The sequence below is a fragment of the Bicyclus anynana genome, chromosome 23 (genome assembly GCF_947172395.1).
Source record: "Bicyclus anynana chromosome 23, ilBicAnyn1.1, whole genome shotgun sequence".
In the NCBI taxonomy this organism is placed as follows: domain Eukaryota; kingdom Metazoa; phylum Arthropoda; class Insecta; order Lepidoptera; family Nymphalidae; genus Bicyclus; species Bicyclus anynana.
In genome coordinates this window covers 2,294,955-2,321,797 of record NC_069105.1, presented here as the reverse complement: position 1 = coordinate 2,321,797, position 26,843 = coordinate 2,294,955, and the positions used below count along the sequence as shown (strand labels likewise).

Below are 26,843 nucleotides of genomic sequence, written 5' to 3'. Positions count from 1 at the left end.
ATGCCGGTTTAGTGCCGCCATCAGGTGTGGACATTTTTTGGGTCTTAGGTGGATTCGCTTTAGGCGATTCCTCCTCAGATATGCCACGTTTGCGGCTTTCATTGGAGGGTTTTGGCTTCTCCACTGTCGATTCTGCCCAGGGCGTGTGGTATAGGGAGAGGGTGTCTTTGATATCGACCCCTCCATCGTTTACAAGCCGCCAAATGCGCTTACGCGCAGAACCACTCTTCTAGCTAGGGCCAGCCTTGTGTGGATTGGTCCCGCTCACAAGGGGTGTTTTGCGAAGGCAATACAAAGGCGATTTTGCCTCCGCCAACTCCCGAAAGTGAGTGAGCTGGAGAGTCTATAACACCTCTCACTTTCACCTTTGCGACTTAGTATTGGTGCCACCAGATGTGGCAAGAGAAACTTGTAGGTTTAAATTATCCATCAAGTCCCACGAGTAGCTAGGGAAATAAACGGTCACAGACAGCAGAGCCCCACTTGCCACCCGAAGGGCAAAATACTGTTTCGATTCGCTCTGGTGTCGAGCACCCCCTTGGGAGTTAAGGATTTTTTGAGTTAATCATTTTTCTTTCCTTCTTCTCTCAATCATTTACATATTTATTACAAAAAGTACAATCTAGATTGTAAATTGACTTTGTTTTGAAGCAGTACGGTAGTCGTTAGTATATTGAATGAATGAATGCGCCGATCGCCTCAACCGGCGCCGGTGCACTATGACTCCCCGCCCTGTGCAGCTCCTGTCAACCGCCCCCTCGCTGGTCTGCGCGCGTACAGTTTTTACAGTTCCATTGATACGGCGTTATTAGATATTAACTAGAAATTCGGACAGAATTTTTAGAATTCTGCCCTGGGAGGGAGGGAGTATTTACTTGATCACCATTCAGAGCGCAACCATTTGGGAGCTCTATCTTGGTGAGCTCTTTTATCATACCCTTTTGCTAAGGGGACTCGGGGACGCAGGGAACGGAATGTTGTTTGACGATAGAAGGTTGAGCTCTCTGAGGAGTTCTTGTACAGTAGGTAGGATGGGAATCTTTTGTGATCTCTGAATAAGAGCGACTAACAGGAGGGAACAGAGTTTCCACCTCCATACATCCAATCCGTTCAGCGGTTTATTATAAAATAAAGATTGTCGATTTCTTTTTTATTAATAGATATTTATTTTGGATGAATGCACCCAAGTTTTATTTTAGTAATAAATCATTGTATGCTGTTTTATTGTAGATACATATTTTTGACGCCACAAACATTGTATAGTGTCCTGCATACATGTATAGGCAAGTATAAGATAAAACACTGCACCTACCATGAGGGCGCTCGTCCCATGAGCGCAGGCCTTTTGGAGGAGACACAGCCGGGGTATTGGGTGCCAAAGGGCAAGGGATCCAAATTCGGGAATCATCCTTGCCCTTTCCCTTTCTCGCCCAGTTGTTGGCGCTAGTCAGGGGTCAATTTGGCTATATTCTTCGAATTCGATTCCCATGGAATAAAGAATTATTCTGTGGGAAATAATCTCAGGTCCATCATGTTATATATCCACTCATGGTTGGTACCCGAATGCACCTCTGGCAACAAATTGTCCTCCCAGAAGGTCGCGACATTATTCAGCGGGTGTTCGTGTGAATGCCGCGAGCTTCTTTCCACATTGTTTTATTGTAGATTTTGCCCTTTGCATGGACCAAAAATGGGCATCGATCAAACACCTGGGCATGTTGTGCCCAGGGTTGGTCCCTCCTCATCCAGCCTTTCAGCCGAAGCTCCTGAGGCAGGCATTTTTGCATTGGTACTCCGCATTTTTGGGCGGGAGCGCGGCGAGTCGACCGATGTCGCGCATCGCAGGCACGACCTCCCGCCGGCTTTCTTCGCGGTGCATCTGAAAACAATTAAATAAAATAAAAATTTAGTAAAACCCGGCATTAACGCACCTACACTAGCCGACGCGAGAGATTGAATAAAATTTGCTAACTCGAGAAGCTCAAACAATTCAATTAAAATCAAGATCAAGAAAAAAAATTATGTTATTTGTTATAACGGTATATACAGGGTGATTCGGACTTTAGTGCGGACATTTTTTTTCGTGGTTCTGTATCATTAATAGAACATAAATCTACAAACAGTTCGATACATTTTATGTAATTTTTTTTTTCAATTTATGTCTCAGAAATAACAAAATAATGGACACATTCCCAAACAAACTGCGCAACTGCTGGCGGCACTTTGTAAGACGCCGACAAAGAAATACCGGCAGTAGTCATATCGCTTCGGCTTCGGCTGACGGGGGTGGCAGTGGTGAGGGGATCGAAAAATCCCTGAGGACGCCTGCCGAATTGCCGATGGGCGACCAGTGACAGACAATCTGCCGTCGCTTGCGCATTTAAGTCGAATCATCCTTTAATGCAAAAGTTTGCGTAATAATAATCATCATTTGTATTTCATTATTCCAATCGAAAGTTTATAATTTTTATTATTACTACGCATTATTGATGGTCCTAAGCCCAATAAAGTATGAAGGGAAAATCGATACTCAACTCAAAAGTGACGACCTTTAATTATTATAAAAAATAATAGGTACAAAAATAAACGTAGAAAGGTCAACGGCCCTCGGCGCGGGCGCTCGCTAACCTAGTACCTACCAGCTGATTTTGTAGTTGCCTATTACTGTGCTATTACTTAGTACAGCGATAGGGTGACCCTCAAATTCTGTTTAAATGTTTAAACTTTAGCTAACGATAACTTTGTTATTGTTGAGTTAAAAAAAAAAAGAAAAAATACGTGTTCATTAAATTTTGTTTATGTACAAAATATAAAAATATCCGTACTTGAAAAAATTTCTTCCTGTATAATGTTTCTTTACTTTGTTATCGAGTAACGGGAAGGACGGCCATTTTTTTGAACTAGAATAATAATTTGGTGCTGCAAGAGTAAAAATTAAAAACATAACCTTCCTTGGCAGTCGAGTGCCACTTGCCACGAAAACTTGGCAAAAAAAACATTTTCTAGCAATACTCCACTTCCGCAACCAACACATGCTTAATCTTCCATGTCCAAAAGTCCTTGTACTAAAGTTTCCCCCTCTTGATTCTCAGCCATGAAGGGGAGGAAACTTAAAAAAAGACAAAATGTACTATATGTATATATGTATGTAAATTACCGTAAGTTTAGCTTTCTAGGGTTAAATTAATGAATACTGCATGAACAAATGCAATACGTTAATTTTTATCACAAGTGATAAAAATAACAATAATCAGAGAAGTAACTATTTACTATTTCACAGAAATTCACAAAAATATATCACTACCACATTCAACTGAGACGTCACACTCAAAATCTAGCTAACGCTGGACTGTCAAAATTTTTTACTTTTTAATTTTCTATGATCGAATACTTGGGACTAAACATTTTTAATGGCAATTTTAATGGAGAAGCGAGATAAAATATTCAAGTTTACCATTAGAACGACTGAGAAGAAAAATTTACGCTTTAATCTAAGAGGAATGCTTTGTACCGCTGGCTGCCACATGACTATGGCCGGGTTCCCACTACGCCGGACCGGCAGATCTGCCGAAAACCGGACACCGGACAGAGTGTTCACATTACATCGGATCCCGGAAGAAATTCAGACAGTCCTCAGTTGAATTTGGACCTGCGCGCACAATGGACGACGAAATTGTTGTGTTGTGGTGGTATCTTAATAGAAGGCAAAATAAAAGAAAACATTGGGTACACCCTATTTTACGGGAAAGATTTTCACTTGGAACATTTGAAACATTAATGGGTGAACTTAGAAGAGACGAATCAAAGTTCTTCAATTATTTTCGAATGACAGCAACCACTTTTGACGATTTACTGGGACGACTAGACATAAGAGTACGAGATACAAGTTTCAGAGAATGTATTTGCCACAGAACAAAGATTAGCCATATGTCTAAGGTAAGATTATTTTATGCACTAGATTGCGTAATAATAGTTTTGACGTAGGTACCTACTTAAGACTGTATGAATGAATGAATGTTTGCTATGTATGTTTGTTTCATGAATGTCAATATATATAATGTGTGTGTGGGAGGGTGTATGTATTTGATAATCATTATGAATTAAAAATGCAAACAATTATTTAAGTATTTAATTGTACTCAAACTTAAATCCCTTCAAAATCTAAGTAATCTGAGTCTTGGGAATGTATGGAACGATTACTAGATGCTGATGGCGAAGCTGGAATCGGATTCGATGTCTGAGATGAAGTTGATGGTATAGATGTTGTTGCCTGTTGATTGCTACTATTATATTGCGTAGAGTATCCAGGGTAGTGTTGATCTTGCGTAGGTATTGGCTGTTGATTGACGCTATTATGTGTGTAGTATCCAGAATACTGATCTGGTCCGGTTATCTGATTATATGAATCACGCCAATGTCCGTAATTTGGTCTCTCATAATTCCTACTTTTAATTTTTTGCAACATTGTCATGACGCTAGCTTGAAATTCTAAAGTCTCTTCGATAGTTAAAGTGTTCAAGATTGGTATAATGCCTTTGAAGAAAGATATATAATTGTATTTGTTCGCGTCGACGGTTATGTATGCGATACATTTATGACGTTGAAATGAAAGTCTGATGAAGCCCGCAAGGCCTTTAAGGTGTCGCAGGAATTGCGACGGCTTCCTTCCACCGAGTTCTTCGTGCATTAACAGTTGTTTTATTTTTTTTCGTTCGACGCGCTCAACCTTCTGATCAATTCACTTTTCAGTTTGTCGTACCTGTGGATTGCAAATGATATCCTTCATTTCTTTTGAGTGCTGGTTATCTAGATGTCCTATGGCTAATTACCTATTACATAATTAAGTTTGGTTGCATCGTTCGTTATCCCAGAAATGGCAAACTGGCCTTCCACCTGCGCAAACCAAATCTCGGGTTCTTCTGGCCAAAATGACGGCACCCGTACTCGTACCTTAAAAATCTCGATCTCGGTCGGATTTATCGATACATTTTGCTGGCCATCACTAGTGGTGGACGAGCGCGATGTCGACGCGTCTTGTGCGTCCTTATATACGTCCTTTTGCATTGTTCTATTTTCAGAGGGTCACCAGTAAAACTTGAAAACTGTATTTTGGAATATTTCCTATTCTCTCAAGGGATTATCAGTAAGTCTTCAGATTTATTAGTCTTCCAATTGTGATGAACCAGTTTGTAATGATCACTCCACAATGAAAAAGTCTCCTCACTTTTATCAGACTTGTCGATTAAATTTTGTTTTATTTTTAGTTTCAGTTGTTTGTGCTCCGTGGAAGTATTCTTAGCCTTGCCCAGAGTAGCCTGAATAATTTTTATAGCTTTTAAAATTAAGTTAAAATAAACTTCAGCAATAGGATACTTACTGCGTGCCTTGCTATCTTATCCCAGTCACACAGGGCAGCTCTCAGAAAAGCTGAATGCCGGTTTAGTGCCGCCATCAGGTGTGGACATTTTTTGGGTCTTAGGTGGATTCGCTTTAGGCGATTCCTCCTCAGATATGCCACGTTTGCGGCTTTCATTGGAGGGTTTTGGCTTCTCCACAGTCGATTCTGCCCAGGGCGTGTGGTATAGGGAGAGGGTGTCTTTGATATCGACCCCTCCATCGTTTACAAGCCGCCAAATGCGCTTACGCGCAGAACCACTCTTCTAGCTAGGGCCAGCCTTGTGTGGATTGGTCCCGCTCACAAGGGGTGTTTTGCGAAGGCAATACAAAGGCGATTTCGCCTCCGCCGACTCCCGAAAGTGAGTGAGCTGGAGAGTCTATAACACCTCTCACTTTCACCTTTGCGACTTAGTATTGGTGCCACTAGATGTGGCAAGAGAAACTTGTAGGTTTAAATTATCCATCAAGTCCCACGAGTAGCTAGGGAAATAAACGGTCACAGACAGCAGAGCCCCACTTGCCACCCGAAGGGCAAAATACTGTTTCGATTCGCTCTGGTGTCGAGCACCCCCTTGGGAGTTAAGGATTTTTTGAGTTAATCATTTTTCTTTCCTTCTTCTCTCAATCATTTACATATTTATTACAAAAAGTACAATCTAGATTGTAAATTGACGTTGTTTTGAAGCAGTACGGTAGTCGTTAGTATATTGAATGAATGAATGCGCCGATCGCCTCAACCGGCGCCGGTGCACTATGACTCCCCGCCCTGTGCAGCTCCTGTCAACCGCCCCCTCGCTGGTCTGCGCGCGTACAGTTTTTACAGTTCCATTGATACGGCGTTATTAGATATTAACTAGAAATTCGGACAGAATTTTTAGAATTCTGCCCTGGGAGGGAGGGAGTATTTACTTGATCACCATTCAGAGCGCAACCATTTGGGAGCTCTATCTTGGTGAGCTCTTTTATCATACCCTTTTGCTAAGGGGACTCGGGGACGCAGGGAACGGAATGTTGTTTGACGATAGAAGGTTGAGCTCTCTGAGGAGTTCTTGTACAGTAGGTAGGATGGGAATCTTTTGTGATCTCTGAATAAGAGCGACTAACAGGAGGGAACAGAGTTTCCGCCTCCATACATCCAATCCGTTCAGCGGTTTAATATAAGATAAAGATTGTCGATTTCTTTTTTATTAATAGATATTTATTTTGGATGAATGCACCCAAGTTTTATTTTAGTAATAAATCATTGTATGCTGTTTTATTGTAGATACATATTTTTGACGCCACAAACATTGTATAGTGTCCTGCATACATGTATAGGCAAGTATAAGATAAAACACTGCACCTACCATGAGGGCGCTCGTCCCATGAGCGCAGGCCTTTTGGAGGAGACACAGCCGGGGTATTGGGTGCCAAAGGGCAAGGGATCCAAATTCGGGAATCATCCTTGCCCTTTCCCTTTCTCTCCCAGTTGTTGGCGCTAGTCAGGGGTCAATTTGGCTATATTCTTCGAATTCGATTCCCATGGAATAAAGAATTATTCTGTGGGAAATAATCTCAGGTCCATCATGTTATATATCCACTCATGGTTGGTACCCGAATGCACCTGTGGCAACAAATTGTCCTCCCAGAAGGTCGCGACATTATTCAGCGGGTGTTCGTGTGAATGCCGCGAACTTCTTTCCACATTGTTTTATTGTAGATTTTGCCCTTTGCATGGACCAAAAATGGGCATCGATCAAACACCTGGGCATGTTGTGCCCAGGGTTGGTCCCTCCTCATCCAGCCTTTCAGCCGAAGCTCCTGAGGCAGGCATTTTTGCATTGGTACTCCGCATTTTCGGGCGGGAGCGCAGCGAGTCGACCAATGTCGCGCATCGCGGGCACGACCTCCCGCCGGCTTTCTTCGCGGTGCATCTGAAAACAATTAAATAAAATAAAAATTTAGTAAAACCCGGCATTAACGCACCTACACTAGCCGACGCGAGAGATTGAATAAAATTTGCTAACTCGAGAAGCTCAAACAATTCAATTAAAATCAAGATCGAGAAAAAAAATTATGTTACTTGTTATAACGGTATATATAATGTTTCTTTACTTTGTTATCGAGTAACGGGAAGGACGGCCATTTTTTTGAACTAGAATAATAATTTGGTGCTGCAAGAGTAAAAATTAAAAACATAACCTTCCTTGGCAGTCGAGTGCCACTTGCCACGAAAACTTGGCAAAAAAAACATTTTCTAGCAATACTCCACTTCCGCAACCAACACATGCTTAATCTTCCATGTCCAAAAGTCCTTGTACTAAAGTTTCCCCCTCTTGATTCTCAGCCATGAAGGGGAGGAAACTTAAAAAAAGACAAAATGTACTATATGTATATATGTATGTAAATTACCGTAAGTTTAGCTTTCTAGGGTTAAATTAATGAATACTGCATGAACAAATGCAATACGTTAATTTTTATCACAAGTGATAAAAATAACAATAATCAGAGAAGTAACTATTTACTATTTCACAGAAATTCACAAAAATATATCACTACCACATTCAACTGAGACGTCACACTCAAAATCTAGCTAACGCTGGACTGTCAAAATTTTTTACTTTTTAATTTTCTATGATCGAATACTTGGGACTAAACATTTTTAATGGCAATTTTAATGGAGAAGCGAGATAAAATATTCAAGTTTACCATTAGAACGACTGAGAAGAAAAATTTACGCTTTAATCTAAGAGGAATGCTTTGTACCGCTGGCTGCCACATGACTATGGCCGGGTTCCCACTACGCCGGACCGGCAGATCTGCCGAAAACCGGACACCGGACAGAGTGTTCACATTACATCGGATCCCGGAAGAAATTCAGACAGTCCTCAGTTGAATTTGGACCTGCGCGCACAATGGACGACGAAATTGTTGTGTTGTGGTGGTATCTTAATAGAAGGCAAAATAAAAGAAAACATTGGGTACACCCTATTTTACGGGAAAGATTTTCACTTGGAACATTTGAAACATTAATGGGTGAACTTAGAAGAGACGAATCAAAGTTCTTCAATTATTTTCGAATGACAGCAACCACTTTTGACGATTTACTGGGACGACTAGACATAAGAGTACGAGATACAAGTTTCAGAGAATGTATTTGCCCAGAACAAAGATTAGCCATATGTCTAAGGTAAGATTATTTTATGCACTAGATTGCGTAATAATAGTTTTGACGTAGGTACCTACTTAAGACTGTATGAATGAATGAATGTTTGCTATGTATGTTTGTTTCATGAATGTGAATATATATAATGTGTGTGTGTGGGAGGGTGTATGTATTTGATAATCATTATGAATTAAAAATGCAAACAATTATTTAAGTATTTATTTGTACTCAAACTTAAATCCCTTCAAAATCTAAGTAATCTGAGTCTTGGGAATGTATGGAACGATTACTAGATGCTGATGGCGAAGCTGGAATCGGATTCGATGTCTGAGATGAAGTTGATGGTATAGATGTTGTTGCCTGTTGATTGCTACTATTATATTGCGTAGAGTATCCAGGGTAGTGTTGATCTTGCGTAGGTATTGGCTGTTGATTGACGCTATTATGTGTGTAGTATCCAGAATACTGATCTGGTCCGGTTATCTGATTATATGAATCACGCCAATGTCCGTAATTTGGTCTCTCATAATTCCTACTTTTAATTTTTTGCAACATTGTCATGATGCTAGCTTGAAATTCTAAAGTCTCTTCGATAGTTAAAGTGTTCAAGATTGGTATAATGCCTTTGAAGAAAGATATATAATTGTATTTGTTCGCGTCGACGGTTATGTATGCGATACATTTATGACGTTGAAATGAAAGTCTGATGAAGCCCGCAAGGCCTTTAAGGTGTCGCAGGAATTGCGACGGCTTCCTTCCACCGAGTTCTTCGTGCATTAACAGTTGTTTTATTTTTTTTCGTTCGACGCGCTCAACCTTCTGATCAATTCACTTTTCAGTTTGTCGTACCTGTGGATTGCAAATGATATCCTTCATTTCTTTTGAGTGCTGGTTATCTAGATGTCCTATGGCTAATTGCCTATTACATAATTAAGTTTGGTTGCATCGTTCGTTATCCCAGAAATGGCAAACTGGCCTTCCACCTGCGCAAACCAAATCTCGGGTTCTTCTGGCCAAAATGGCGGCACCCGTACTCGTACCTTAAAAATCTCGATCTCGGTCGGATTTATCGATACATTTTGCTGGCCATCACTAGTGGTGGACGAGCGCGATGTCGACGCGTCTTGTGCGTCCTTATATACGTCCTTTTGCATTGTTCTATTTTCAGAGGGTCACCAGTAAAACTTGAAAACTGTATTTTGGAATATTTCCTATTCTCTCAAGGGATTATCAGTAAGTCTTCAGATTTATTAGTCTTCCAATTGTGATGAACCAGTTTGTAATGATCACTCCACAATGAAAAAGTCTCCTCACTTTTATCAGACTTGTCGATTAAATTTTGTTTTATTTTTAGTTTCAGTTGTTTGTGCTCCGTGGAAGTATTCTTTTTGAGCAACACACCCTCTGCCTAAAGTAGCCTGAATAATTTTTATAGCTTTTAAAATTAAGTTAACATAAACTTTAGCAATAGGATACTGCGTTCCTTGCTATCTTATCCCAGTCACACAGGGCAGCTCTCAGAAAAGCTGGAGGCCGGTTTAGTGCCGCCACCAGGTGTGGACATTTTTTGGGTCTTAGGTGGATACGCTTTAGGAGATTCTTCCTCAGATATGCCACGTTTGCGGCTTTCATTGGAGGGTTTTGGCTTCTCCACAGTCGATTCTGTCCAGGGCGAGTGGTATAGGGAAAGGGGGTCTTTGATATCGACCCCTCCATCGTTTACAAGCCGCCAAATACGCTTACGCGCAGCACCACTCTTCTAGCTAGGGCCAGCCTTGTGTGGATTGGTCCCGCTCACAAGGGGTGTTTTGCGAAGGCAATACAAAGGCGATGTCGCCTCCGCCAACTCCCGAAAGTGAGTGAGCTGGAGAGTCTATAACACCTCTCACTTTCACCTTTGCGACTTAGTATTGGTGCCACCAGATATGGCAAGAGAAACTTGTAGGTTTAAATTATCCATCAAGTCCCACGAGTAGCTAGGGAAATAAACGGTCACAGACAGCGGAGCCCCACTTGCCACCCGAAGGGCAAAATACTGTTTCGATTCGCTCTGGTGTCGAGCACCCCCTTGGGAGTTAAGGATTTTTTGAGTTAATCATTTTTCTTTCCTTCTTCTCTCAATCATTTACATATTTATTACAAAAAGTACAATCTAGATTGTAAATTGACGTTGTTTTGAAGCATTCTAGTACGGTAGTCGTTAGTATATTGAATGAATGAATGCGCCGATCGCCTCAACCGGCGCCGGTGCACTATGACTCCCCGCCCTGTGCAGCTCCTGTCAACCGCCCCCTCGCTGGTCTGCGCGCGTACAGTTTTTACAGTTCCATTGATACGGCGTTATTAGATATTAACTAGAAATTCGGACAGAATTTTTAGAATTCTGCCCTGGGAGGGAGGGAGTATTTACTTGATCACCATTCAGAGCGCAACCATTTGGGAGCTCTATCTTGGTGAGCTCTTTTATCATACCCTTTTGCTAAGGGGACTCGGGGACGCAGGGAACGGAATGTTGTTTGACGATAGAAGGTTGAGCTCTCTGAGGAGTTCTTGTACAGTAGGTAGGATGGGAATCTTTTGTGATCTCTGAATAAGAGCGACTAACAGGAGGGAACAGAGTTTCCGCCTCCATACATCCAATCCGTTCAGCGGTTTATTATAAAATAAAGATTGTCGATTTCTTTTTTATTAATAGATATTTATTTTGGATGAATGCACCCAAGTTTTATTTTAGTAATAAATCATTGTATGCTGTTTTATTGTAGATACATATTTTTGACGCCACAAACATTGTATAGTGTCCTGCATACATGTATAGGCAAGTATAAGATAAAACACTGCACCTACCATGAGGGCGCTCGTCCCATGAGCGCAGGCCTTTTGGAGGAGACACAGCCGGGGTATTGGGTGCCAAAGGGCAAGGGATCCAAATTCGGGAATCATCCTTGCCGTTTCCCTTTCTCTCCCAGTTGTTGGCGCTAGTCAGGGGTCAATTTGGCTATATTCTTCGAATTCGATTCCCATGGAATAAAGAATTATTCTGTGGGAAATAATCTCAGGTCCATCATGTTATATATCCACTCATGGTTGGTACCCGAATGCACCTGTGGCAACAAATTGTCCTCCCAGAAGGTCGCGACATTATTCAGCGGGTGTTCGTGTGAATGTCGCGAGCTTCTTTCCACATTGTTTTATTGTAGATTTTGCCCTTTGCATGGACCAAAAATGGGCATCGATCAAACACCTGGGCATGTTGTGCCCAGGGTTGGTCCCTCCTCATCCAGCCTTTCAGCCGTAGCTCCTGAGGCAGGCATTTTTGCATTGGTACTCCGCATTTTTGGGCGGGAGCGCGGCGAGTCGACCGATGTCGCGCATCGCAGGCACGACCTCCCGCCGGCTTTCTTCGCGGTGCATCTGAAAACAATTAAATAAAATAAAAATTTAGTAAACCCGGCATTAACGCACCTACACTAGCCGACGCGAGAGATTGAATAAAATTTGCTAACTCGAGAAGCTCAAACAATTCAATTAAAATCAAGATCAAGAAAAAAAATTATGTTACTTGTTATAACGGTATATACAGGGTGATTCGGTCTTTAGTGCGGATATTTTTTTTCGTGGTTCTGTATCATTAATAGAATATAAATCTACAAACAGTTCGATACATTTTATGTAATTTTTTTTTTTTAATTTATGTCTCTAAAATAACAAAATAATGTACATATTATTACTAAACAAGATATATTCAGCTTAAAAGTGATCTGGTGACGTCCTTTAGGTATCAAACGAAAATAAAATAAACGCACAATAGGGTGACCCTAAAATTCTGTTCAAAAGTAAATAACTTTAGCTAACGATAATTTTGTTATTTTTGAGTTAAAAAAAAAAAGAAAAAATACGTGATCATTAAATTTTGTTTATGTACAAAATATAAAAATATCCGCACTAAAAAAATTTTCTTCCTGTATAATGTTTCTTTACTTTGTTATCGAGTAACGGGAAGGACGGCCATTTTTTTGAACTAGAATAATAATTTGGTGCTGCAAGAGTAAAAATTAAAAACATAACCTTCCTTGGCAGTCGAGTGCCACTTGCCACGAAAACTTGGCAAAAAATAACATTTTCTAGCAATACTCCACTTCCGCAACCAACACATGCTTAATCTTCCATGTCCAAAAGTCCTTGTACTAAAGTTTCCCCTTCTTGATTCTCAGCCATGAAGGGGAGGAAACTTAAAAAAAAACAAAATGTACTATATGTATATATGTATGTAAATTACCGTAAGTTTAGCTTTCTAGGGTTAAATTAATGAATACTGCATGAACAAAGAACAAACAAAAACAAAAACGTTAATTTTTATCACAAGTGATAAAAATAACAATAATCAGAAGTAACTATTTACTATTTTTCACAGAAATTCACAAAAATATATCACTACCACATTCAACTGAGACGTCACACTCAAAATCTAGCTAACGCTGGACTGTCAAAATTTTTTACTTTTTAATTTTCTATGATCGAATACTTGGGACTAAACATTTTTTAATGGCAATTTTAATGGAGAAGCGAGATAAAATATTCAAGAACGACTGAGAAGAAAAATTTACGCTTTAATCTAAGACGAATGCTTTGTACCGCTGGCTGCCACATGACTAATGTATAACGCGTGTGACTGCCAGCGGCACAAAGTTCAGTTTGCGATAAGTCGCCGTTGTGGCATTCATAGGCCGGGTTCCCACTACGCCGGACCGGCAGATCTGCCGAAAACCGGACACCGGACAGAGTGTTCACATTACATCGGATCCCGGAAGAAATTCAGACAGTCCTCAGTTGAATTTGGACCTGCGCGCACAATGGACGACGAAATTGTTGTGTTGTGGTGGTATCTTAATAGAAGGCAAAATAAAAGAAAACATTGGGTACACCCTATTTTACGGGAAAGATTTTCACTTGGAACATTTGAAACATTAATGGGTGAACTTAGAAGAGACGAATCAAAGTTCTTCAATTATTTTCGAATGATAGCAACCACTTTTGACGATTTACTGGGACGACTAGACATAAGAGTACGAGATACAAGTTTCAGAGAATGTATTTGCCCAGAACAAAGATTAGCCATATGTCTAAGGTAAGATTATTTTATGCACTAGATTGCGTAATAATAGTTTTGACGTAGGTACCTACTTAAGACTGTATGAATGAATGAATGTTTGCTATGTATGTTTGTTTCATGAATGTGAATATATATAATGTGTGTGTGTGGGAGGGTGTATGTATTTGATAATCATTATGAATTAAAAATGCAAACAATTATTTAAGTATTTATTTGTACTCAAACTTAAATCCCTTCAAAATCTAAGTAATCTGAGTCTTGGGAATGTATGGAACGATTACTAGATGCTGATGGCGAAGCTGGAATCGGATTCGATGTCTGAGATGAAGTTGATGGTATAGATGTTGTTGCCTGTTGATTGCTACTATTATATTGCGTAGAGTATCCAGGGTAGTGTTGATCTTGCGTAGGTATTGGCTGTTGATTGACGCTATTATGTGTGTAGTATCCAGAATACTGATCTGGTCCGGTTATCTGATTATATGAATCACGCCAATGTCCGTAATTTGGTCTCTCATAATTCCTACTTTTAATTTTTTGCAACATTGTCATGACGCTAGCTTGAAATTCTAAAGTCTCTTCGATAGTTAAAGTGTTCAAGATTGGTATAATGCCTTTGAAGAAAGATAGATGATGGTTTTCCTTTTCTGGGTTTATTCTGGAGTCCAAAAACTTTACCATCCTGTCATTTACCTCTTTATTATCAATTTTTTTTTTATCTTTAATTAAAGGTGAACGAAAATCTGATTCCATGCCTACTACTCATGTGGTGGTCGAGGTTCGGAGACTTTTTTCAAAAACATTAATTGCTCGTGATATAAATAATTTCGTGTCTTTTTGGTCGAAGATCCAGATTTAGGCCTCTTTTCCATTACACGGTTGTTCAAACGTACGGTGTGTAAGCCGTACGGTTGAAAAAACGTGCTAGCTTGTACATGATACGGCAAAATCACCGCGCGAGACATTGGTAAGTACTGGCTAGTAGCGCTTTTTACTCGGGCTGTGTAGGACGTGCTGCGTCATGAATTTTCTTACGAAAAAAAAGATTATAGTTGCTTATTACATATATAGGAAAAAGAAAATAGAAAAAAAAAGGGAAGTAAGGTTTGGATACATCCGATTTTAGAAAAAAGGGAGGAATATGGCGCGTTTCATACACTTGTCAAGAATCAATTGAGAGAAGATGAAGACAAGTTTTACAATTATTTTAGAATGCAGAAAACTACATTCGACAACTTGCTCCAAAAATTATCCCAGGAACTAAAACATCAAGATACTTTTATGCGAGAGAGTATATCGCCCGCAGAAAGATTGGCTGTAACTCTGAGGTAAGTAGGTACAAAATTAAATGACATATTTTAGTTTAAAATTGTTTATTGCACACAAACAAAATTATTACATGTAATTGAATTTTAATAATTACTAATTTAAGAACAAGTAAATCAAAAAATACACTACGCTGAAAATGCTACTCAAGTGCGGTACTAAAATCGAATTCGTCTTCAATAGAAACTTGAGAATCTGCCGAGATACTTTCCGCATTTACACTATGTACAGATAATTGTGATTCGGGTCGGTAGTGGATTGGCTCTAAACCAGAACCGTGTCCAAAATCATGAGAAGACGTCTGTGGACGACTTATTCCATAGCCCGATCTAGCAGCTGTAGAATATCCATATGTTGACGATTGCGCATTTGAGGATGCTGTACCACTTAAATATCCTTGATGGCCTTGATCCCATTGGTTTCTTGATGTAGGTATATACTGAGTACACTGTCTTTGTTGAATATTTTTAATTATTGAAATTACTTGAAACTGAAAGTCTATCATATTTTCATCACTGAACTTGTCAACTGTATCAGCGATTCCCATAAAAAAGTTCATACTACGGCTTTTCTTTTTCTCATCTCGTTCTGCTGAATCCATAAACTTCATAAACCTAATGTCAACTTCACTTAGTTCATTTTTTCTTTTTTTTTAGCCCTTTGCGTCTCACTCCGTTCAGTGTATCCCGAGCTTGATTGATTCGGGACTGCACTATCAAAATTTTCATTACTGAGGCTAGAATCATGAACATGTTCAGTCATGTTAGAATCGGTCTTGCGATGCTCAACATTTTTTTTTAGGAACATCATTTCATCATAGAACATATATTTTCTTATTTTTTTTTGCTGAAGAACCAGACTTACATTCTTTAATTTTTTTGTCATATTTTATCCAGCTATCTTTCATATTGGTCCACTTCTTCATCACCATTTGCCCTGAAAATAAATAAATAATAATTATTAAATTCAAAATTTATAAAAACCCCCGACCTAAACTGAATCGACCCCGACCTAAAATGGGGTTTTAGTATTTGAACCTGAACCGTTTTGTTTTATATTTCAGGTATCTAGCAACAGGAGATACCTTTACTGACCTATACTACAGCTATAGAATTGGATTAAAAACCATAAGTTGCATCGTACGTGAAGTATGCCACTACATTTGGTTAGAACTGTATAAAGAATATATGAAAATGCCATCTAAAGAAGACTGGCTACACATTGCAAGCAAATTTCAAGAATCTTCCAACTTCCCGCTGTGCTTAGGAGCGGTCGATGGAAAACACATCAGACTTATTAAGCCAATTGATAGTGGCTCGATGTTTTTAAATTACAAACATTTTTTTTCTATAGTTTTGATGGCAGTAGTAGATAGCGATTACAACTTTATATTTGTTGACGTTGGCGCCTACGGAAAGGAGTGTGATTCCAGTGTGTTTAAAGAGACCCCATTTTGGAAAAATTTAACAAACAACGGATTAAATCTACCCGATGCAACACGTTTGCCTGGAATTGACTACGATTTGCCATATGTGTTCATTGCGGACGAAGCCTTTGCTTTGCATTATCACTTGCTTCGTCCATTTGGTGGTCATCAGCTTGATCAATTAAAACGTACATTTAACTACAGACTCACCAGAGCGCGAAGATTTGTTGAATGTGCGTTTGGCATTTTATCCAATAAATGGCGAATTTTTCACCGGCCAATGAATGTGTCCATCGATTTGGCAGTTGATATTGTGAAAACATGTTGTGTTTTGCAAAATTTTATACATAAGCAGGAAAACTTTCAGTTTCACAATGCGAGTGAAAATGAGTCCACCCTTGATTCAGAATCGGAACTAATCCAGTTACCTATCACGAATGCAGTTCGCGGAAGTTTGGCGGCTAATGAAGTTCGCAACAGATTTGCACAATATTTTGTATCTAACGAAGGTCGCCTCTCCTATCAAAACAACTATGCATAAGTAAAAAGTTAATAATTAAATATCTGTAACTTACCAAACTTGTTTTTCTCATCACCACTTAAATCTTCAAATGTGGGCTGGAAATGAATAAATATTTCTTTCCAGGAATCATATTTAAGCCGCTTATTTTTATAATCGTCGATGGTCTTATCCCATATTACAGGCCTTTCTTGAATCAACGTAATTAATAATTCTTGATTTATGTTCATTTTATAATAAAATCGCGAAACAGCGTATATAAGCGGTCACGAATCCGTGCGTACGTCCGGCACCGTCGACACACCCCGATAGACTGCCATACAGCACTGGTGAAAATCACGCCGTGCGTAGACGCGGCGCGCCGAGGGGCAGTCACGGCGCACGCGGCCGCGGCGCCGTGCCTTGGCGCCACCGTGCATGTCGACAAGCTCATATCCATACCACATACCACACTGACGACCGTGCCTACACGCGGCGAATTAACCGTAGATTTTCACGGCGAGAAACCGTGTAATGGAAAAGAGGCCTTAGACTCATCTTTTTGTTTCTTTACTGTCTTAAGCCACGAATCTCGTATATCGAGCGGGGCGAGCGGGGGACAGATACCGGCACAAACTTGTTCACATTACTCCGGGCCCGGTCGTTCTACCGGCAATTCGTAGTGACAAAACGTTCGGTAGAAATGCCGGGCTCGGCAAAAATGCCGGACCCGGGATAATGTGAATAGCTTCATATAAATTGTACAGCCACTAGCTCTTCCGGCAGATTTACCGGCGCGGCAGATCTGCCGGTCCGGCGTAGTGGGAACCCGGCCATAGTCACAAAAGCAATCGACGATTCATTGTTTTGTTACGATGATTACTACAATGTACATTTGACCGGTTATTAAGTTGACTTTCTTTGAGTCTTCTTAAATTAACAGAAGGTGAAATTACTGTGTAACTCATTCTCCAGCTTTTCGTTATTTGTCACACCAACTGTGACTTTACGGTTGTAGGAAAACTTACGGTTTGGCGGATCGCTGGATCTTCACCTTCAGTTAAAGATAAATATTATCACATGCTTCTTAACACGTTTTTTCGTGCGCCGGCCGGCTTCTTCGCAAGATGGTAGATATACTTCTTCCTTTGCGGTTTGTATATTGTAAGTTTGTAAGATAGGTTTAGGCGATCAGCGGATATGGAGTTTCAAGTGAAAAAAGGATAATTTGCGGTTTAATCTGATATAGGTTATTGAACTTGTGTAGGTGTCGCGAAAGTGAATTAAGTTTCATAGACTAAATGTCAAACTATTTTTTTTATGGACTCGTGGTCGAGGTGTTTTGATGTTAAGAATCTTACAACGGTGGTGAGAGAAAATTGAATCTCTCTTCTTGACGTAACTCCTAAAACAAAATGCAATTGTTTAGATAATGTATCTAGTGTGGGGAAAATCGTAACCATTGCTCGACCAGCCTATGAGCAATGCGGCTTTTGGGCCTCTGGAGAGTGAGTCAAATAAATAACATCTACTATTTTGTTCAATTACTGCCTCAGGTACTCAATTTTCGAGATAACAATTCGAGATAAAACTCCTGGCCTCTGAAACATATTTCCAAGTCCAGCTTAGTTACTTATGAAATATCCACTAAGGCTGTGTCCCCAGTAAGCAAACTGTCAGCGGCCGACTGAGTGAGCCGCAAATTTGCAGCGAACTGAAATTTGAGTTAGCTGCAGACTCAAATCAATTTTCGTGCGTCGCAAGCAAACTTGAGAGAGTTAGCCGCTTATTTAGCCGACCGACTTAATTATCACTTTACTTTTGTTGTACGAAGGGAGTGGTTGTGTTGGTCACGATGGATATTTTTGAAGTAATTGGTATCTTAGAAGCGCTGAAAGAGGATAAAAGGAAGCACTGGGTTCACCCATTATACAAGAAAAGGTTGAGCATTGGACAATTTCACACTCTTTATCCAGAACTAAGGAAACATCCAGAAAAATTTTACGACTATTTCAATATGACTTCTCATACATTTGATGAATTGCTTAAATCTATAACCCAGTACATAGCTAAAAATAATATCACAAGAGATACATTATGTCCCGAAGAACGGCTTACTATAACTTTGAGGTAAGTAAATAATTAACGCTTTAGGATTTAAAAAAAATATGTTATTTTTATTGTAATACAAAGTCACTTTCGCATTTATAGTTTTTAATTTAACAATCACTTTTCAAAGTTACTGTATTATTTAAATTGAATTAAGAACATATATGGTAACATTAAGTTGGTAACCTGTCATTCCTCATCTTCAGTGTGGTTTGAATCGCCTCGCAATATTGCTTCTATGTCTTCTATTTCCGCTGAAGAACCTGTAGAGCTATGTGATGGACTGTTTCGAGGGTAGTTTTGCACATTTGGTGTACTGCTGCTTCCACTCGCATAGCCATACTGATGTGGGTACTGGTAGGCATTCGTCCATCCAGTTAGCATCATACCACCGTCATAATTATTATGTACACTATATTTTATATTTTTAATAATTTTCATCACTTCGAACCGAAATTCAAAATTCTGTGTTGGGGACATTGTCTTCATTTCCGGTAAAATATTTAGTAGAAAGTTCATATCTGGATCGTTTTCTCTTTTTTTTTCCATCGAGTTAATTAGGGCTTCTTGAAACACAGTCATCTTTTTTGGTCTTCTTGAAACACAGTGATCATTTTCATCTAAAATAGCGCTACTGTCGCTAGACGTCTCGGCGCTAATATTGCCAGATGTCTGGTTGCTAGCTCTAGAAACATTTAAAAACTGTAACATGTCCAAGTATGGTGTCTTGCGTTTTTTTGTTGCGCCACTTCCGCTTTTGACTGAGGAATCCTTATTTTTTTCTCTGGTGTGATAGTCGCGCAAACCCTTCCATTTTTTTTGTAGGTCTTTTACTGAAACAGAAATAATCGGTAGTTCAATATTCTTTCCAGATTCTTGTCAAGTGGACTAAGTTACAGAAAAATTGCACAAGAGTTTCTTGTTGGAAAATCGACGGTATCGAAAATAATAAGTGAAACTGCATGCATTATATGGGATATTTTACAGCCACAGGAAATGCCGGAACCTTCTGAAGAATTGTGGCTAGAAATAGCAAAACGATATTATAAAAAAACCAACTATCCTAATTGTATAGGATCTATCGATGGCAAGCATATCCGTATTAGAAAACCACCAAAAAGTGGGTCTAACTATTTTAATTATAAGAAGTTCTTCTCAATTGTTCTGTTAGCCGTAGCAGATGCAAACTGTTCTTTTATAGCTATTGATGTAGGTGCTTGCGGACGAAATGCTGACAGTAATATATTTAAAGAAAGTGGTTTTGGCAAAAAATTGGCGTGTGGGTCTCTGAAGATTCCTAACTCAACTAAATTGCCTAATTCAAATGGATTGCCCCAACCTTTCGTGTTTCTTGGAGATGAGGCATTTGGATTACAAAAGCATATCTTGAGGCCTTTTCCTAATAAAAGTTTAAATAAGGAAGAGCGAATTTACAATTATCGTCATAGTCGAGCTAGGAGATGCGTGGAATGTGCATTCGGCATCCTAACAAGCAAATGGAGAGTTCTGCATACACCGATCGCTACTAATGTGAATACAACCATCGCTATCGTAAAAGCCGTTTGTATTTTACATAATTTTGTCATAGCAAGAGAACAAGCACAATATGCACATATTTCGCGACGTACCTCAACAACTCTTACAAGTTCAAGGAGCCAAATTATTACTGTATCAAATTCTGGAAAAACAACAAGAGAAAACTTTAAAAACTATTTTCTTAACGAAGGAAAGCTATCCTGGCAAGAGAAATATTTGTAAGTTGTAGCTACAGGAAGAAATAGTGTAACGGAGTGTGTAAAGCCGTAAATACTATGTAAATTATGATACTTTGTTTTATGTAGTGAGTGATACAAGTATATTGTTGAATAAATAATAAATTCATTAGAATGGAACTTACTTCTTTTTTGTTTAGTGTTTTCTTCTAAGTTTTGCCAATCATCGTATATAATTTCAGCGACTTCATTCCAATTGCTCTGCTTTAATACTCTGTTGCTGTATTCTTCACTCGACATGTTCCATATGCATGGTCTATTCTGTATTTCACTAATGAACCTTTCCGTATCAAAGGACATCTTGGATTTTCAGTGATGTGTGTGTGCGTTGAGATTAGTTAGGTGCGATGCAAAAAAACACGTCCTAACACGATGATAGCTTTTTTCCAACTATCCGAATAATCAGTTTGCGGCAAACTGAGTCACTACGCCCGGCGAACAACCAATCGCCGCCGCCGACTGGAACCGGTTTTGGTGGGAGTCGGCCGCTCACTAAGATAGTCGGCGCGCGTAACGCTGCAAACTGCGTACAGTGAGCGCAAAACTAGCAAACTGTGAACACGCCATTTGAAATATATGGAAGGGCGTACTAAACCGATACGCCGCTAACTCAGTTGGCCGCTGACAGTTTGCTTACTGGGGACACAGCCTAAGTATGGTAGACACTGCCGTAGGTTTAGTTAATACTTCGAGTATTAACTAAACCTACGGCAGTGTCTATTCCAATATCTAATTTAATAATAAAACTTTTGTCAGCAATTGTTATTCAAGGTAACAACTCATCAGTGGCTAGATAATCCGGATGTATATCTAGATTTTAAAGGAAAATTTTATAATATTTGCCACCAAACATCAGGACACGGTCAACGTCTGAGGATTTCCAGCCCTGCAAAGGATTTGACGAAGAATATGTAATGCAATAGCTGCTGTTGTATTGGCCGTGCATTGCTTGCCTTTACTTGTCAGACTAATTACTATATATAATTCTTAACCTGAGAAACTGGATAGATGATGGTGATGACATGATTTGGAATTTGATACCAAAACCAGTGGCTGGTGTAGCGTGCCTTGGAGGGGCTCTGGATCAAACTTCATTTGAGGGACACAAATGAAGGGTAAAGATGCCTTTAAAAAGATGAAAAAAATATAATAAGACACTTACTTAAAATAACTTAAGACTAGCCTAATGCGCAGGCAAAGGACAAAGCTTCACCATATGCCGAATGAAGAGTCCAGCTTTAGTCTTTACTTCAGCGACTCTAGTAATTCCATCCTTGCCAGGGAATATGCGTGTTAAATGCCCAATGGCCATGGCAAGGGCGGAGCGTTATCTACGTTAATAAGGACCACAGTCCCTTCCTTAACCGAAAGAGACGTAGTATTCCATTTCTCGCGTGTTTGGAGGGTGTGTAAGTACTCAACCCTAAAGCGTTTCCAAAATGATTGAATTAGCAAATCTAAAAGCAATAAATTGTAATTAAAATATATGTGTACATAGAAGTCAGTTGCGGTACTTAACGTTGTAATTGGCAAGTAAACCACAATGGCGGTCGATCTTGGTTTATTAATATATGGTTTATGCTTACCCTCATAATATTTCATCTTCTACACTACAAACGAGATATCTTTAAAATAGAATAGGATTGGATGTTAGAAGTTGATTTAATGGGAATAGTATTTAGTGGTTTGCGATTCGATTTTGATTTTGCTTTGTATTTTTGACGTAATTGTACCTTTTTTGATTTGGAACATATAGTAGGTTTAGTAGAAATGGTAGAGTTAGTAGGGTTGGTAGAAGTGGTGGAGTTAGTAGAGTTGGAAGAAATGGTAGAGTTAGAAGGCATAGTAGATATTACTATATCTACTATGCCTTCTAACTTTGTAGGAATAGCATGTTCGTTAGAAATAGTAGGAATGGTAGATTTAGTAGATATGGGATAAGAGAAAGTTTGTGTCGATGCGTCTTTGTAATGTCTCCGATAGACCGGTGATGCATCGTAAGGAATGGTTTCGTTGTGTCCCCGATGGACTGGACTTTTGAAACTGTGCCTAACATTTTCTCTTGAGTTGATAGGCTTATATACTATTGGATTTGAAGGATGTCTATCTGAGATGCCAATTTTGGCACTTGGATCATTGAACTATCTGAAGCGATTTCCAGCGAGTTGCTCATCTCGTTGGTCGCTTCGTAGTTTAAATTATTGACGCGTGCTGGAGGACTTGGTAAAGCGCGTTGTAATGGTGGACGCGATTGCGTCGGAGGGAATGGTAGCGCGCGTTGAGTTGGATTAGTTGGTAATTGTCGTATGTTATTATTATAAGCTCTTTTACGGCACTCGGAAATTGTATGACCTAGATTTTTGCAATAACTGCATACTTTTGGGTTAGGCATGCTGTTTTGAATATGAGGAGAACGTTGTGTGTTTTGGTATGAAAAACGTGTTTTTGAATATGTTACGATACTATATTTAAATAAGGCCTGTCTAGCGTTATTCATAGCCCTAATCTTGTCTTCTTCGATAGCAAAACGACCCGCTTCTATTAGGTTTTTGAATTCCCGAGTTCTAAGCATTGTACCTATCTCGGAACAAAGACCGTTAACGAAAACGCTTAAGGCGGTTTCCTCGGTCGTCGTCATGCGACCAAACAATGTGTTGTCTTTAATTTCTGTGTTAATTTTTTCAATAATTTTACTTCTACACAAATCTATCCTATAAAAGTATTCGGTAGTAGTTTCGCAAGACTTAGGTTTTCCCACGAAGCATATTGCTTACAGTGGATATCTGAGGCGCCTGTGCCTGTTGTGTTGTTGAGTGTGTAATAAAATATGTTCTTGTTCAAGATCTGAGAGTGTGAATGCGGAATCGCATGATCTTATGAATCGGTAAACTTGGTGTGTTTGTGTTGTGTCAAATGTTGGGATTAGTTTTAATAGTGTGCTTATATCGAAAGACATTGTCTTTGATTTGTGTAAAGGTGTTTCAGAATAATTATATAAGTTGGGATATAAAGATTCAGCGTGTGTTTCGTATTTTATAGTTTTAGGCATAGTGATAGAAATATAATAAAATATAACAAAATAAAAATAGAGAACAAAGGAATTGAGCAGTCCGATCCGCGCATTTCGGATCGGACGGTATTTTTTTACAACACACTGTATATATATTTCTCTAAGAATTATTTTTAAATTTAAAGTCTTTATTCCATTACGGACAAAATAAAAAGCTCTCAATAACCCCAGAATGAATATTAAAAAATAAATTTTTGTTGATAGCCATTTCATCAAACAACAATACACACTGCATACCCATAGTCTGTGTGTTCTTAGCACAATCAGCCAAATGCTGGAAAATAAATTCATGAGTACCTGGTCTCACAGGTATTTTATTTAATAGAGAGTTTATAGTTGATTTGGATGGTAATATTAAATATTTCTGTAAGAATTTGTAACACTTAGGGCTCAACTTATATAATGAAAGTGCAAAGATTTTCTCGTCATTAGTGTATCTAGGAGATTTGACTTTAGAATCAGATAATCTTAACTGTGAATCCACTAATAATTTCCCAAACCGAGTTAACAACGGATAATTTGAAATAAAATATTGTACATTACTAGCACAAAGTTTTGACTTTAATTGTTTGCATTTGTAAGTTTCATTGCGCAACATTTGTTTTAATGTTCTAATATTCTGTCGTAACTTTTGCTTCCTAGGAGTTTCAAACTTAGCTGATCGCACTCTAGGAATTATGTCTGACTTTCTATGAGGCTTGTGTCTAAAATGAGGCCTAACATGCACAAAGGGATTCTGTGAAGCAGAAGGCACGGGATCAGGTAAAATTGAACTCTGTAAAGATTCGGACTGGGATTGTGAGCCTTGACAGACACTATTTGTAGAAATATTAATTGATTGTTCGTTAATAATGACATTTAGTGCATTTGTCTGCATTTCAGGCTGTTTGTTAGTTTGTGAAGTAGTAGGGACATGGTCAACTATCGTATATTCGTATTTATTAGGCCCGATGCAAGATACCTCTAGGAACTTGGAATTTGTAGGTGCCAGAACAGCGTTTTGGTTTAAATCACTAATTTCCAAATTCAAAGTAGGTATCGCAGACTTAGTTAACCTATGATTAATAACATAGCTAGGTAAAAAGTGATTTTCGCAAATTTTCACATTTTCTAACTGTTTATAGGAATATTTACGCAAAAACGGGCAATTGATCAACCATGCCTGCCATCTAGTAACATCAGTATATGGTACAGCACGTAAATTAATAGCTGTTTTACACTTAGGCACGCAACAGCGCTTCATTTTGAACGAAAAACAAAAACACTTTTGCACTTTTAGTATCGAACACTGAAATTAACCGAGCACAAATCAAACTATAACTCTTTATTAACAATAATATACAGAAAATAAATAAATAGAAATAAAATCCTTGATAAATTGATTTGTAGTTCCACTGGTTTCACAGTTTCATTAGAATTGCAGCCATGTTTTTTTACAAGGCAAAAATAAAATTTTAACAAGGTTCAGCCAATCACAACAGAGCATAGACTGGCTTCGGTTCCGAAAATATTATTGAGAGCCGTGATAGCCCAGTGGGTGACCTCTGCCTCTGAATTTTTCTATTAGGTAAGACTTAAGGTCTTCCAACAAAGCATATTGCTTACAGTGGATATCTGAGGCGCCTGTGCCTGTTGTGTTGTTGAGTGTGTAGACTAATAAAATATGTTCTTGTTCAGGATCTGAGAGTGTGAATGCGGAATCGCATGATCTTATGAATCGGTAAACTTGGTGTGTTTGTGTTGTGTCAAATGTTGGGATTAGTTATAATAGTGTGCTAATATCTAGATACATTGTCTTTGATCTGTGTATCTTTGTGTTGTTTGATAAAGGTGTTTCAGAATAATTATATAAGTTGGGATATAAAGATTCAGCGTGTTTCGTATTTTATAGGTTTAAACATAGAGATAGAAATATAATAAAATATAACACAATAAAAATAGGGAACAAAGGAATTGAGCAGACAAGTTATGCCACTTACCACAATAGTACCACAATAACATGAAGATCAGGAACATTTCGGTTCGGCGAACAGTTTTAAAGCCTGCAACTACCATGATTTCAGCGTCTTATTAACGCGAAAAATCCTACCGACTGCGCCAAAATGTTATATGGGAAGGCAATAAAATGTCTTTTTACAAACAATTTAATAATTACACTTAAACTTATTTAAAATACGAAAAATAAAAGAAATAAAACAAAATATTAACTATGGATTACGAACTAGCAGAATAACAGCGTAAGAATCGGAGATAGAATTAGAAATGTCCGTGATTATCTCCGGGGACGCCCTCGGCGACCCTCACGGGTCGCGGGGTAACAGAGGTCAGGGCGTTGGCCCTTTTCTGTGATTCTCAACGCCGTCTGCAACTACAGACGGGGCACTGGGTGGGACCACTTGGGACCGTGGCGTCAAGATGATGTATGTGTTGTCCGTCACGTCGCGATCAAGCCAGCGAGACTCGCGGCGATCAGCAAAAGCGGCGGAGTAAGGGTCAAATCCGCGTGGTTCTTCGCCTACCGCTTAGCGAGTCGAGCCCACCGGAGTTCCGGTGAGCGGCCGTCAGCCAGCGGTGAGGAGGAGGTCGTGTCCGGTGATAAGGGGATCTGCTAAAGGGCGCAGATCTCGGCAAGGCATTTCTGAATTAGCGGGACAGGGTCGCGCTTCTCCTGAATAGGCACCAGCACTTGGTTAAGGGCACTGATGATGCAAGCCTTTAACTTTGGCCGATTTTAGTGAAAACGATTTGGATGAAATCCCTAGTGCGTCACCAGCCAAACACACAGCTTGTAGACCAGAATCTCAAATGTTGCCACCGAGATTCTGGCTTTCGGATCTATACATGTAGGAGGATGGAGGGTTAAGTAAACAAAAATACTTTTACAGTTAAATCACCGGTTCTATATTATTTAGATGAACATTTTTACAATATAAAAGAAATGCTAAACCCTTAGAAATATATGAGGAACCCTAAAGGACAAAAATAT

The 26,843-nt window shown here is 39.2% G+C and overlaps 5 protein-coding genes across 9 annotated transcripts in view; 3 read left to right on the top strand and 2 right to left on the bottom strand.

The window, feature by feature from the left end:
• Positions 1 to 26,843, top strand: part of LOC128199405 (uncharacterized) — a 58,082-nt gene that overhangs the window by 3,023 nt on the left and 28,216 nt on the right. The window lies entirely within an intron of this gene.
• Positions 2,887 to 16,986, top strand: LOC128199398 (uncharacterized). 5 transcript variants are annotated; one of them, XM_052888715.1, is made up of 5 exons: positions 2,887 to 3,936; positions 7,912 to 8,566; positions 12,957 to 13,670; positions 14,867 to 14,983; positions 16,045 to 16,986. In XM_052888715.1, the coding sequence occupies exons 3-5, from the start codon at positions 13,198 to 13,200 to the stop codon at positions 16,946 to 16,948; spliced, it is 1,494 nt and encodes a 497-aa protein (XP_052744675.1). In that variant the 5' UTR covers positions 2,887 to 3,936; positions 7,912 to 8,566; positions 12,957 to 13,197; the 3' UTR covers positions 16,949 to 16,986. The 5 variants fall into 5 exon arrangements, with proteins under 5 accessions (XP_052744675.1, XP_052744674.1, XP_052744678.1 ...); XM_052888714.1 differs by lacking the exons at positions 2,887 to 3,936; positions 7,912 to 8,566 and having other exon boundaries at positions 10,233 to 13,670; XM_052888718.1 differs by lacking the exons at positions 2,887 to 3,936; positions 7,912 to 8,566 and having other exon boundaries at positions 10,239 to 13,670; positions 14,727 to 14,983.
• LOC128199411 (uncharacterized) lies at positions 14,929 to 17,403 on the bottom strand. Its single transcript, XM_052888735.1, has 3 exons — positions 16,983 to 17,403; positions 15,846 to 15,917; positions 14,929 to 15,717 (listed from the first exon to the last, which is right to left on the bottom strand). The coding sequence occupies exons 1-3, from the start codon at positions 17,155 to 17,157 to the stop codon at positions 15,617 to 15,619; spliced, it is 348 nt and encodes a 115-aa protein (XP_052744695.1). The 5' UTR covers positions 17,158 to 17,403; the 3' UTR covers positions 14,929 to 15,616.
• On the top strand, positions 17,461 to 20,907 carry LOC128199403 (uncharacterized). The gene is made up of 2 exons (XM_052888724.1): positions 17,461 to 19,036; positions 19,888 to 20,907. Exons 1-2 carry the CDS (start codon positions 18,762 to 18,764, stop codon positions 20,771 to 20,773), a joined length of 1,161 nt encoding a protein of 386 aa, XP_052744684.1. The 5' UTR covers positions 17,461 to 18,761; the 3' UTR covers positions 20,774 to 20,907.
• LOC128199409 (uncharacterized) lies at positions 19,062 to 21,432 on the bottom strand. The gene is made up of 2 exons (XM_052888732.1): positions 20,913 to 21,432; positions 19,062 to 19,848 (listed from the first exon to the last, which is right to left on the bottom strand). Exons 1-2 carry the CDS (start codon positions 21,085 to 21,087, stop codon positions 19,205 to 19,207), a joined length of 819 nt encoding a protein of 272 aa, XP_052744692.1. The 5' UTR covers positions 21,088 to 21,432; the 3' UTR covers positions 19,062 to 19,204.